Source organism: Cheilinus undulatus, linkage group 14 (genome assembly GCF_018320785.1).
Source record: "Cheilinus undulatus linkage group 14, ASM1832078v1, whole genome shotgun sequence".
Classification (NCBI taxonomy): Eukaryota; Metazoa; Chordata; class Actinopteri; order Labriformes; family Labridae; genus Cheilinus; species Cheilinus undulatus.
The window spans coordinates 9,405,793-9,418,597 of NC_054878.1; the positions used below are offsets into that span (position 1 = coordinate 9,405,793).

The following is a 12,805-nucleotide window of genomic DNA, read 5'->3' on the forward strand; positions in this document are numbered from 1 at the left end:
GGTATATTGGTCCCCCCAGATCTAGAAACAGCTTGCACCGACAACTAAAAGAAGCGAACCAAAGACTATAGAAATTATGGCTGCCCATGCCCAAACAGCATACAACTCCCTGTCAATGCATAAACAATCTTTTGTTCATTCAGTCACTGTGATCATGGAACCTAGAAGATAAAGGCATCTTATATGTATTGCAATGTTTCTTGTGCATACTGTGACATTTAACCCTAGCGGCACCACCAACAATGTGCTACTAGTCCATGACTTATTAGCATGTTTGCAATACTTGGCCTGGAAATTGTTGCAGTGCTTGCCCCATCATGTTCAAAGAGGGGGCAGCAAGTGCGCTGATGAATGTTCTGCAAAAGTGAGCAATTCTGGGATTTTGAAATATGACAGGTAAAACTTTTATGTTAAAATGGTGTCTTGTCTAAAAATGCAGTGCAACCAGCCCACAAAGTTTTTGTATTATGATTAGGGCAAATGTGAGCTTGTGATTGGATTATGAAGGAGATCTGATCAGTCCAGGGCTGAAGAGTTATCCACATGTGCAGATATTTAAACCCAGAGGTCTCTGATGTTTGCACCAAACCTGCAAAATGGAATCAACTTCCTCCATTCAGAGGTTCCTCTGTTGTAGTTTTTGCTAAATTGCCCAGGCTCAGCAGTACACACACCAGTAGATCAGATTAAACAGGATGTAGGATCCAGGGAAGATCATGCGTGAGTAAGTGTCAATAGCATGGGTGTTCTGGATGATCCTGAAGCCGCGGATTCCCTTCTTCTGCTTGTTCCCTGTGGGCTCATTGTCCAGGGACAGATGCACCACCATTCGCTCCTGTTTTTCTGAAGAGTCCTCAGCTGCCATCGATGCCCTCGTATACCCAGCCAGACTGTTGGCGTCAGCTTCACTGTACGTTCCGTCCAGCATCATGGTCCTGGCGTGGGACATGCCGCAGGTGCAGGGGAGAGTCTGGGACTAGAAAAAAAAAGACAGGAAATGGGATCAAGTTTGATTGAAGAGGTGAAAACGCCATTTGGAGCAAATTCCTTTTCTGAAATGTCTCTGTACCTGCTCCCGGGCTTTTTCTCGGAGCCTGCGGTCTTTTCCGTCTCTCATCGTGGTCAGGTAGTTGACAGCTGCATATTCAAGCACAGACAGGAACACAAAGACGAAACTGACCCAGAGGTAAATGTCCACAGCTTTGATGTAGGAGACTCTAGGCATGGAGGCGTTGACTCCTGTGATGATGGTTGACATGGTGAGCACCGTGGTTATACCTGGAGAACAGACAGTCTTTCATTAGAAAAGCAGATGTTAGGGAATACTTAAAACTTACCAGCTCTGTGTGTTGGGTATCAAAAAGTCATGAAACATGTAGAACAAAGTTACTTAAGTGGAGAAACTATTTAGAGGTCAGGCTCGCTAGAGAAGCTTCTGTAAGGACTTCTGTAAGGCGTGGATAGCATCATTAGACCGACACAACAGAAGAGACCCAGGTCTGTCGAATGGCAATTTTCTTTTCAAAATGCCGTCAATTAAAAGTTAAGATAAAACCAAAGCTGTGTGTACATACTGCAGTGATGAACTGTCTTTCCACTGAAGCACAATGAGTCTGAAGTCTACCACCTTCAGGCAAAGCACCATTGCTAGTGTTAGCAAAGACGTTAACAACAACACGGGATCAAGCCATGGTCATCAGGCTACACCGGGGGAGTCCAACAGACCTGGATTTACCACAAAATGTCAACATCTAAGCTAACTAATGCAATCACTAATAAGTCGCCAAAGCCAGCAGATCATCAACATCGTTGACTGATTGATTTCTTTAAACCTATTGACAGCACTAGTTTCTACCTTTCAACAAGCTCAGCAGATTTAATTGGAAGCCAATGACCAGCTACATTAGGAAGCAAATGTTATGCTAAGTATTGATATAAATATCTAAAAATAAGATAATGTCAATAAATCTGAGTATGTCAGATCAAACTTGATGATTTCAGTAGTCCAGATAAGTTCCATCATCAGCATATTGTTTAGGCCAGTGGGTCTCAGCTGGTTGGGTATCAGGACCAAACACCACCTGCTTATGAGAAATCACGACCCAAAGTTTAAATAAATGTTCAACAACTCAAAATTATGTAATGGTGGCAGAATAATTAAACATGTTAAAGGGGATATATTTTAACCATTTAAGACAAGTTTATTTTGGTCTCAGAGGTCCCCAGAACATGCCTGTGAAGTCTGTTGCTGAAAAACACTCTAGTATTGGATTTTTGCATGTCTAAAAGCCCCCTCTATTTTAGCCCTGCTCAAAACAAGCTGTTTTTGTTTCTGTGGCTTTAAATGTTACTGAGCTGTCTGACTTCACCCCTCACCACACCCCTCTCAGGAAATGGGTGTGGCCGAATGGATGTGGCTCTTCTGATCCTCGAAGATCAGGAGAGGAGTGTGAGCAGGGAGGGCCAACCGAACCTGAGAGCGAGGCTAACTCGCCACGTGACATCATGAGGGGAAAAGCTGAGAACGGCTTGTTTCAGCACATATTTTCTGAAAGGTGGAGGAAAGGGGGGGGGGGGGGATGGATTTTTCTGGTACTTGTGGGAATTCTGGACAGATCAGGCTAGAAAAGCCTGAAAAAGTCTATTTTGCATAATATATCCCCTTTAATAAAAAAAATCCATCTTTGCAGAAGAGCATAAATGCTTACATTATTTTTACATTTACATTATTTTACTCCATTTCCCCCATGTGGTCATTTCTCAAGAAATTTCCAACTTTTCTTGGAAAACTAGCTTTGTTATCCAGGGAAAAGGAGATAAATAAGTTAAAATCTTGAGAAAAAGGCTAAATTTTATTTACAGTACATTCATACATTCTGTATGAATGTACTGTATGTATGTCTGCTTAGGGCTTCTGTACATCATAGACTTTTTGCCACATTGTTTTCCAGGCACACCTACCCAACCCACTGGAAATAGTTTCATGACCCACTTTTGGGTCCTGACCCACCAGTTGAAAACCACTGGTTTAGGCAAAAAGTGTATACACTCTGTTTCAATTATAAATGAATGTGGGTCTAACTAAGTCTTCTATTAATTCTCAGCTGGCACTCAGGAATGATAAGAAAACATCCTTTTGAACACTGATTTGGAGTTGCTACAGGCTTTTATTTTGCTAAACTGAGCTGTGCTCTCCTCTTGCTTTACATACACAATGAAAATGAACAGTATTTGTTATATGGTTTTACCCAGTGAGACCCTGGCAGGAACGGCCCTGCGGTCGATCCAGAAGGACACCCAGGACAGCATGACCATGAGCGTGGCGGGGAAGTACGTCTGCAGCAGGAAGAAGAAGATGTGTCGCCGCAGCGTGAAGTTGATGTACAGACGGTTGTACCAGCCTGGAGACACAAAAGAAACATCAGCCAAGCTTGCAGACTGTTTAACAGGACCCATGGGAAATAAACAGATAACTATGAGCTGAGATGACACAGAATCGGGTGGAATTATCAATTTATATGAACAGGAATTATTGATACCTGGAGGGCTTTTAAACTAAACAAAGAAATCTATAACAGCAGAGCACAGAGCGGTAATGTGAGGGGGAAATATCATAAAAGCCCAAAGGTGTGCTTTCCATATCAATGCTCTAGTTTCACAACTTCAGAAATGTTTCTCCTTGGAACATCTTTTTCTCTGGGTACATAAGTAATCTTATTATGACAGGGAGACTAACCACAGTGTCCTTGACTGGCATTGTCAACCAGCTCTGTGCATTGTGGTTAAAACTAGGGCACCACTTCTGCAAAGACAAGCTGCTACTGACTCTGGATTTAATTCTTCAGTTTGAGACTTCAAAAACCTAAAGGTTAAGGATGTCTCTAACGATGTCTAATTCCCACAATGGAAAGGATATCTCATTAAAGTCTTGATCTAAAGGTTCAATTTTCGTGCACCAGCTGCTTTGCCAACTCCTGGTCCATGGGGAGAAAATAGAGGTGCAAAGTTAAAGAGGACATATCATGAAAAGCAAACTTCTTCAGTATTTTTGCACATCTATTTCTAGAGTATACAAACCGTAATAAGCCATCCCAGTCCTTTATTCACTGTAGGCAACAACAAAACTTGATGGTACCTTTATTAAACAAGTTCGTGTAATGTAAATTCAAAGGCTAAAGACCTACTTATAAGGGATTAGTTTTAACCTGGGGATCTGTAATAATAATTAAAGTTATTGTCAGTGTTGTTAATCCTCTGTTTAGTGACCACAGCACTGTTCACTGAGGCCTCTGTGCAATCTCCCCTGACGTCAGTCTGGTACCAAAATCTGTGATTTACTCAAATGAACCGACATTTCTGATTGATAACACCGAGGCGCTGTATGACAGCAATAATTTTTAAAGCACTACACTCCTCCTGTTTTATATTCAGCTTAAAGACATTAAAGTGCACCCTCTGTTTTGCAGGTATCAGTGCCTTTATGTGGACAATCTGTTAACCAGTTAGATGACACCTGGGCGGCTGTCCAAGTGAATGCTACTCTTCCACCATTTTATTTTCACATTATTTTACATTTTCTCATCTGTGTGGATTAAATGTTGTCATAACTAAATATTGAGTGACAAGTGAAAAGAGTTTGGGCAGGAAAAGTGCTGTGTCTTTGAAAAAGAAGTGTAAACATGTTCATGTAAGTATAGCAGAAATGAAAAGGGGGAAATTAAAGTAATTTGTGATCAAATGTTTTGGGGAAAAAAATTGAGAAAAGGCATTACCAGTACCAAATATTTTTTAACAATATCCAAAGCAGTCTGTTTTTAAAAAGACTATTGGTAGAGACCCAAAATAAACAAAAATTTACCACCACAAATACTGAGATGCAGATTGAGACTGGGTTATTATTATCAGCTCTGTGTGTGCTGGAATATATTTGTCAATCTGCAGTTTACAAATGACAAACATGGTTGATTTGCACCGGGATAAAAACAGATATCCTTATTGATTCCCATCCTGGGGTTCCGGACCCCGTGGGAGGCGGATGTACAAAGATCTCAGGGGGCGCTAGGCTTTGAATCTGTCAAAATAAGATTTTCACACTGACTAAAATCATGATACATCTCACATCTCATATAGTTCATACAAGAACTATTTTTTCAGGGATTTTTCAATTAGGCAACTAAAGTCTTTGTTTTTTCTGTCACTTTTTACTTGTGCTGGTCCTGAAGAGGCTTAGCTTTTCTTGATATGTGTTGGTGGGACTCCAGGGAATCAAGGTGGGGAGCAGCTGCTCTTCAGTCCTTAAAATGATTAAAGTTCTGCAGGTAGCAGTCTCTAACTGTCTGATAGACACTTTATAAGTCCCTTCTTCAACTTTATTCCCAATTTTCTTATGAATAAAAATGAGCTGAAACTGTTTTTTCTAATGAACCACAATGGCAACAGACAGGAAGTCAAAGAAAAATCCAAATCACGATTAATTGAACTTTTTACCTCGATTATTATTAATGAACAAGTATTCCACCCCCAACCTCCGACTCTGTTTGTTCTGTAAATATTTGTATAATTCTAAAATAGATAACTGAAAGGAACATGCAGCCAGATATGGCCTCCGAATAGGCTGAGGGGATCTGGTACCGTTTAGTTCCTAGGGCAGTTTTGGCAGCTGCTGTATAATAACTAGAAAATTAATCTGTTGCTCAGGTTGCACAGGTGATTGAGTTTCAGAAGACTGGATGGGATAATGTTACATGACAAGTACTTCTTTTGCATTTCCAGCAGGCCACATGCCTTGCGACACCTGGGTGCTTATCACGTGACGCCAGTAGTTTAATTTTAAGGGGCTGGTGCATTAGTGGAGAGAGAATTCAAGGGGAAAATATTGACACGGCCGGTTTTTGTCAGTTAGAGGCTCCTAATGTTGGTTTTGATTATTTTTTTGATTAATTTTTCCGCTCTCCTTTGCATGGGAAGTGGTTCATACCAACTTCAGTCCCAGTTTTGTTTGCACACAATGTTAATAAATGAGAGTCCTGTGACATTTTCCTGGTAAACTGATGCACTTTTGGGCCAGTCTCTTTGTTTTCCTTTTTCCCTCACAATGACCAGCCCATAGAGCTTCTGTCTCTTTACCTCGGTTATTGTATTAAACAGTACCTAGTCCAATAACTGGCTTCTTTTTAGCTGAGGGCTGGTGTGGAAACTTGTGCCAAAACTGTAAAGAGAAGAAAACCGTGGTTCTGCTCCCAAAGTTACATGGTGCTGAAAGCAGCTGACAGGGCACTCAGTGGATAGCTGCCACTCTATCTGTTAAAAGTAATTGTCATGTAAGATCAAAGTTAAAAGAGTTACATATTGTTACTTAACAAGAATAAGAGTGCATTGCTGTATTTGTTCAATTCATTTGCTGGGTAACCACTACATCAACAGCGGAAATACCCTCCAGTCACTCTCCATTTATTGAATATAGAGGGGGAAAAACTCTAAAGATGGGCTCAATAGCCTGGCTACTCACTTGAAAAGTGCCTCACTACTTTCAAAACAAAACAGTGGTATAAATTTGAGTAAATTAAAGACTTAGCCTATCCAGTATGGCTGTGCTATAAAAACACTGACTTTTGGGGGTGATTCCTGAATTATCAGAGGTCCTTGGGTGTGACTTTTCACAGCATTTGGGTTGTGCTAAAGACTCCTTGAGGAGTCTACTGATCTTATTCTCTATACAGGTGTTTTAAAGCTTGATTTTATCCAGCCAGAGTTTTATCCCAGTGAATTACTGATGCATTCTGCCTGTAAAGCTAAAGCAAGCATTAGCTTAACCTTTGCTACAACTTTGGAAATATCAAGCTTGTCACCTCCAGCCCCAAGTGTGAAAATGCCAATCTTGAGGTTGACCGTATTGAACTGATGGTTCTAGCTCTCTACGCCCGCTCATAGTCCATGTTCAGTACTCTTCATGCTCTTCCATCATGAGATTCCTATTTCATAATGCATGTTTGCCTCTTTAAATCATCTCCATTAAGTGCACATGTGAAGCACTTATATATCCTTACTGCATTATATATGTTATGTAAATTAACTTTCTCTGACAGCCTTGCCTTGAGCCTCTTCAGATTTCCTCACTGAGGTTCAACTCTGCAGATGTGATTACTTCTGACTTGGCAAAACGAGGGTCTGATTTACCCATCAGCACAACTTGGGGTGAAGAGTCCCTGCTGATTACTCTAATTTATTTTTTAATTTCGGCTTCTTAAAGATGGATTTATTTAAAATATGCACCGCATTAGCATAACTTCAGTTTAATCATTACATGTGTTGAGAAAAGGATTTGTCAGACCTATGAAGCTCAGATAAAGTGGTGTATCTACCTGTGCTGCTGTAGAAAGCCAGTCTGGATGTGGTGTGGAACTTCTGGATGAGAAACTGAGACAGAGAAATTCTGTCGTCGGTACTCAGGGACTCATCTCCGCTTTTCCAGTAGAGCATCAGGTCTTCATCTGTGTAGGCGTCTACGGGACAGAGAGTATGAGGGTAAGAAAGCACTAACACAAGGCTTAGGTGCCCCATATCCTGCCAAAGCATGACTGTCCCCCTCCACAGTCACCCACTAGCCAACACTCAAATTGTTAAGAGAACAAATACCTCCTGTACATGCAGAAATGCATGTGATTCTCGCTATGAAATAATAACGTATAATTGTGTAACATTACGATGCATGAAGCAAATACTCGGAACTATTTCTTGAGTAAACCACTGGGCGGAGTGACACAGTGCAGGAGCCATGCCTGGAGTGTAGTATCGGCTTTGCATTTAGCTTTAAAACATCTCTGTCTCGTAATGTTCCATGATTATTTCATAGCGTGGTGAATGTGCAGGTCACAACTCGTCCACGAGAGCGTTTTGGAGTTGTTGGATTGTGTATTTGATGAGTTTGATGAGGGAAAGCCAGAATACCATCTGCTTACATTGAGTTGGCACAGCAGGTCCAAACTCGGCTGCGGCCGATCTAAAAACAGCTTGCACTGACAACTGAAGGTAAAGAACCTATAAATAAGACTATAGGGATTATGACAATGGACGAATTTGCCAAAATGTTGAAGTATCCCTTTAACTTTTCTCTAGTATAGAAATGTCTGATTGTTTTGAGAGTCATTTTTTTATATACATGTTTTATCTGAGTTTTGGTGTGTCACATGCTGTGTTACTCTCCTGCCAGCTCACACCCTGTGATGTGTAAGTGGGTGTGGGAATACAGGTGTCACTGTGAGTACACTGGACTATCATCCTGCCGCCACTTTATAAATCATAACTATGAGACATTGTTCTGGGATGCACATATTTTATCCTTTTTATACTTACCTAATAATTTCAACTGTCACAGGTTTAAAAAACAACACTAGATAGAAACAAATGTTCTGACATTACTGACATTTCAAAATATTGAATATGAAAAGCATAAAAATTTTCATCTGGGACTTCTAGTCTGTTGGACCAAACCTGTAAGGAACTGTGACACCAAACTGAACAGTGATACCGGTGAACTGTTACAACCCTAGAGCCTTTGTTTGTTCTCATGCATGAACATCCATACCATGCTGAAGCCCACTTCTTCTAGCTGTTTAAAGTTCATCTAATATACACAAGATTTAATGCTAGAACTATTTGTAGTATCACGAAAAGAAGTTGGATATTTGATTTGACTGGAAATCACACTGGAATAATGCCAATTCTTAGGAAAGTGCAGACAAACATGTTATAAAACCAAAAATATATCTGAATTATTTGTAAGAAGTAAAAAAAAAAATTCTTGCCTGATTGGCAGATATTTGTTCTCTTAGTAATGACTTCAGGCCTAAGTATTATTAGACATTTTGACTAGAAATTAGATGAAAAACTTGCTCTGATTTGAGTTTTTTGATTGCATGTGTTGGTTTCTTTTTAATGCAGTGATTTGTGCTCTCAGGGCCACCATACAGCTCAGGGTGTAAAATCAGCTAGTTGCTGATTGAAGCAGCATTTTAAATTCTGAAAAAAAAAAAACAAAACACTTGAGGCCTTTAATAATGAGCAGCCCATTATCCACACTGTCTCCTCAGCACTTCAGTGAAGAGTCAGAGACACTCACAGCTCTCCAGCTCCAGCGTGCACGTCTGAGAGTCCAGCGGGAAGCGGCTGAAATCCATGTTGCACGCAGCGGTGACTGTAACCCTGTGGGATTAAAAGCAGAGAGTAAATGTCACCAGTGAGGGCATGGATCTGTGTATGTAGGATGGGTGGGGAGGATTTAAGTCTCACCTCAGGCTGTAGAGGACGTGACCGTCAGGAAACACCCGCAGCATGATGTTGTCGGTGGTGGTGTCGTGGATAAACGACCTCTTGGAGTGGACGAAGAAGACATCGGGCACCCAGATCTTTTTCACCAGGCGCCCATCAAACGTCATGCTCTTGTTGGTGGTGCTGGGGAAGGCAAGCCGCTCGTCCTTCCAGTAATGCCTCAGATACAGGGTCATGGTGAAGTCCTGAGGGGGGAGGAGAGGCTGTTAGATCCCGTGTTTGGATTAAGTCTCACTGCGAGGATTCGCTCGTTTACGGAGTTCTGCTGGGATTACACAGCTGTAGATCCTGGATTATATGGATTCTTTATGACTTAATATACACAGTGGAGAAAAGTGCTGAACATATGTTAACTAAGCAGAATCTACAGTGTCCATTAGTCCTAGAATACCTCAGTCTGCCTCGTGTTTCCACAGGAAGAGTGAGGCTGATGCTTCCACTCCTATCTGAGGCTGTCAGAGTTTTCCATTCTTTTTGATGCTTGATACATACTCCTTCGAGTTAAGGATCAGTTGTATGGAAAAGTAACAAAGCTTTAAAACTACATCTACATCTTCAGACAGCTGTATATCAAAGAAAAAAAAACTGCAAAATTTGCAGCCAATCTTTAGCACACTGTCAAAAATGTAAAAATACATCACCAACATGTATTTAAACTATTCTGGACAGTATGTAAAAGTATGTTTGCTTATTTTGGCAATATGATCATCCAACATCAGATATCAGGGACTTCTGTTTCTCCACTCTGACTATTATCCGGCATTAGCTGTTAGCCTGGATGTCACTGTAGGACCGTTGCAGTTTACTCCAATCTGGACCGCTGTTCTCGTTAAAACATTGGTTCATTTTCTTTTGTCAGTAATCTTTTTCTTATAGAGAATGGCATGAGGTCGACAGCAAAGACTTGTAATTTGGAAGGACTGACTTTGAGCTCTGTCATCAACCTAACACTCCACTTCAGTGGCTGGACCAAAAACCAAAGAGATCATAGAGGTGCAATAGTTGCAGTGACATCTCTAATGTACACATAAGATTTTTGGGGGAAATCTGCCTCTCAAAAGGAATGGGTTTCTTGCAATTTTTGATAACTGATAAAAAAGACAGGTATTGTATTTTTTTAGTTAGAATGGCACTGAAACACGTATCAGTGTTGCTTGTTGTTTGCAACCTCTTTATTGAAGTTTAAACATTTAGTATCATAAAAACTCTACTCCCATCTCTGCTATTTTACAAGAGCATAGCAGTTTGAAAGAAAGTCTACATCCACACGTCACAGTCTTGGCTTCAATCATTAAAGAAACTTTGAGGAGTGTAGATGAGTTCAGGGGCACGTCAGAGTCTGTGCAGTGAATAGTGATGTGCTGAGTTCACTAATGAGAGGTGCTAACCTTGGCTGCTAACTAAACTGTCTAAAGCCTCACAAAAACTTTAAAGTCCTTCAGCGGACTGTAGAAGCTTTGCATAAGTTCAAACTTAGTCTATTTTTTTATGATTTTTTTTATTGAGGACATGTTTATGATCTAGTAACATTTAAAGTTTTTCACCAGCTGAGAAAGTTCCAACACAGGAAGACGTTACACCTAAATCCTGCCCCTTTTTCCTAGCAGGTGCTTTTTCGTACACATGCAGTCAGTTAAACATTATACGCCCACGCTAAACTCATCAACAACAACAGTTAGCTTCACATCAGCACCATTAGCCTGTTAGCACATTGGCTGCTATCATAGCTTAGTAGATCTGAAGTGGGTAAATCTGGCACAACTTCACCAACTCCCAAGGTGCATGGAGATGAGGAGGGTCTTGAACAGAAGAGAAATCTCCAGCAACACTTGTAGTTAAAAGAACAACTTTATTAGACTGACGCGTTTCGGCACGTAGCCTTCATCAGGGTCATGCTATCATAACTTAGCAGCTTATAACAGCCAAATACCATCCTCCAACAACAACGAAGCATCCAAACACACAACAAAGGTGCTCTGTTAACTGGACACTGCGTTAAAACTCCACATTTCAAATAATAAATGAGTCTTACTGTCAGTTGCTAATATCAGTCCTCATGATGATATAACTGTAACCTCTGCTAAAGCTGGAAATCCAACCATCCTTGTTTATTTGGACTAGTCCCGAAAAGACAAATGCTCCACAGCAGATAGTCCAGTCCAGTCCTCCTCTCATTAACAGCTTATCCAAGACTACTTCTGCTAATTAGCCAGGACATCCCAAGCATTAACGGCCAGCTACGGGGAAGAGGGATGGAGCCTTTGTTATGAGCTCCAAGCGGTCCTTGCCATTCTGCACGATGTGATTCTGTGTTGACTACAATCCAACTTTATCTGAGGATTGGTCATAGGTAGTTTATCGAAGTCCACTATTCTGCTCGGTGTAGGCCACCTCTCTGTTGCTGCATCGGGGTTTCAGCCACTCAGCTATACATTTCCCTTTGTTTCAGCCTCTTCATTACTCGCAGTGATGACATAAAATCCCTCCATACCGCTGATGATATTAAGCCTTTGGTTAACCAGGAAAATCTCACTTAGATTAAAATTCTGCTTTCCGAGAATGTACTGGTCAAACTTTTCCAGCATGGTCCCCAGCAGAACTGCATGCTCAGAGAGAAGGCTTGGGTTTTTCATCATCGTGCATACATAATTAGCCATGTGCTTGCCGTCTGAGGAGATAAACAACCCCAGCACAGCAGGACAGTAGATGTAGTAAGATCAGGCTACTTTCAGTTTATATTAACGCATCCTCGCGACATATTTTCTAGGTTACACAAAATATAATCTGCAAGCATTTAGTATTTACTTATCTGTTCATTGGCATGTTTTCTGCAGGACATTTTGACCGGTGATATTTTTATCTGCCAGACTTCCGCCCTTTTTACCGGCCAATGCCGGCTAACGGAAACTCATATTTATATATAATGCATTGCGCTGCTCAAGTACTTCTTCTGTTCGCCCTCTCCCTCTCTCCTTAAGTTAAATCACCCCCTGGGGGGGTAAGATGTCTCATTGCTTTTGTTAAACCCCACTCACAATGTCATGTCGGTAGATATTGTTGTGGAGTGCAGAGTAAGATGTGTTTAGTCTCTTTATTAAATGCCAACATCAGATTGACTAAATTCCCCGTGATGGACCAAATTCTTAACGACCAATTAATCAGTCATCGGTTAATTGTTCCCATCCTTAGTACTGACTTAATTTTGGAGGTCATACGTCAAAGGTCAAGATCATTGGGTTTGTGCACATCCCTTGTGATAGCTAAGGAATGCTTTGGATTTTCTTCTATCACTGCACCAACATCTACAAAGTTTCAAGGAATAACTGATGAAGTTTTGGAAATCAAAGGTCAAGGTGATCAGGCCTCATGTTCATCCCTTCTTTATAGCATTTTTACCACAGAAAGTACCACAGTCCTTCTTCATGATCTGACTGTGCAACAGCCGTTAACTGTGGAGGCTACAACTGTCCTGTGCTAA

At 40.9% G+C, this 12,805-nt stretch overlaps 1 protein-coding gene across 1 annotated transcript in view; it reads right to left on the reverse strand.

The window, feature by feature from the left end:
* Positions 1-658: 658 nt before the first annotated feature.
* LOC121521674 (gamma-aminobutyric acid receptor subunit rho-2-like) overlaps positions 659-12,805 on the reverse strand; it is a 68,649-nt gene continuing 56,502 nt past the window's right edge. Inside the window, exons 4-9 of the mRNA XM_041805808.1 lie at positions 9,289-9,512; positions 9,119-9,201; positions 7,362-7,502; positions 3,249-3,401; positions 1,070-1,278; positions 659-976 (exon numbers count right to left, since the gene is read on the reverse strand). Of these exons, the coding sequence (XP_041661742.1) occupies positions 659-976; positions 1,070-1,278; positions 3,249-3,401; positions 7,362-7,502; positions 9,119-9,201; positions 9,289-9,512 (1,128 nt within the window). The remainder of the gene's footprint in view (positions 977-1,069; positions 1,279-3,248; positions 3,402-7,361; positions 7,503-9,118; positions 9,202-9,288; positions 9,513-12,805) is intronic.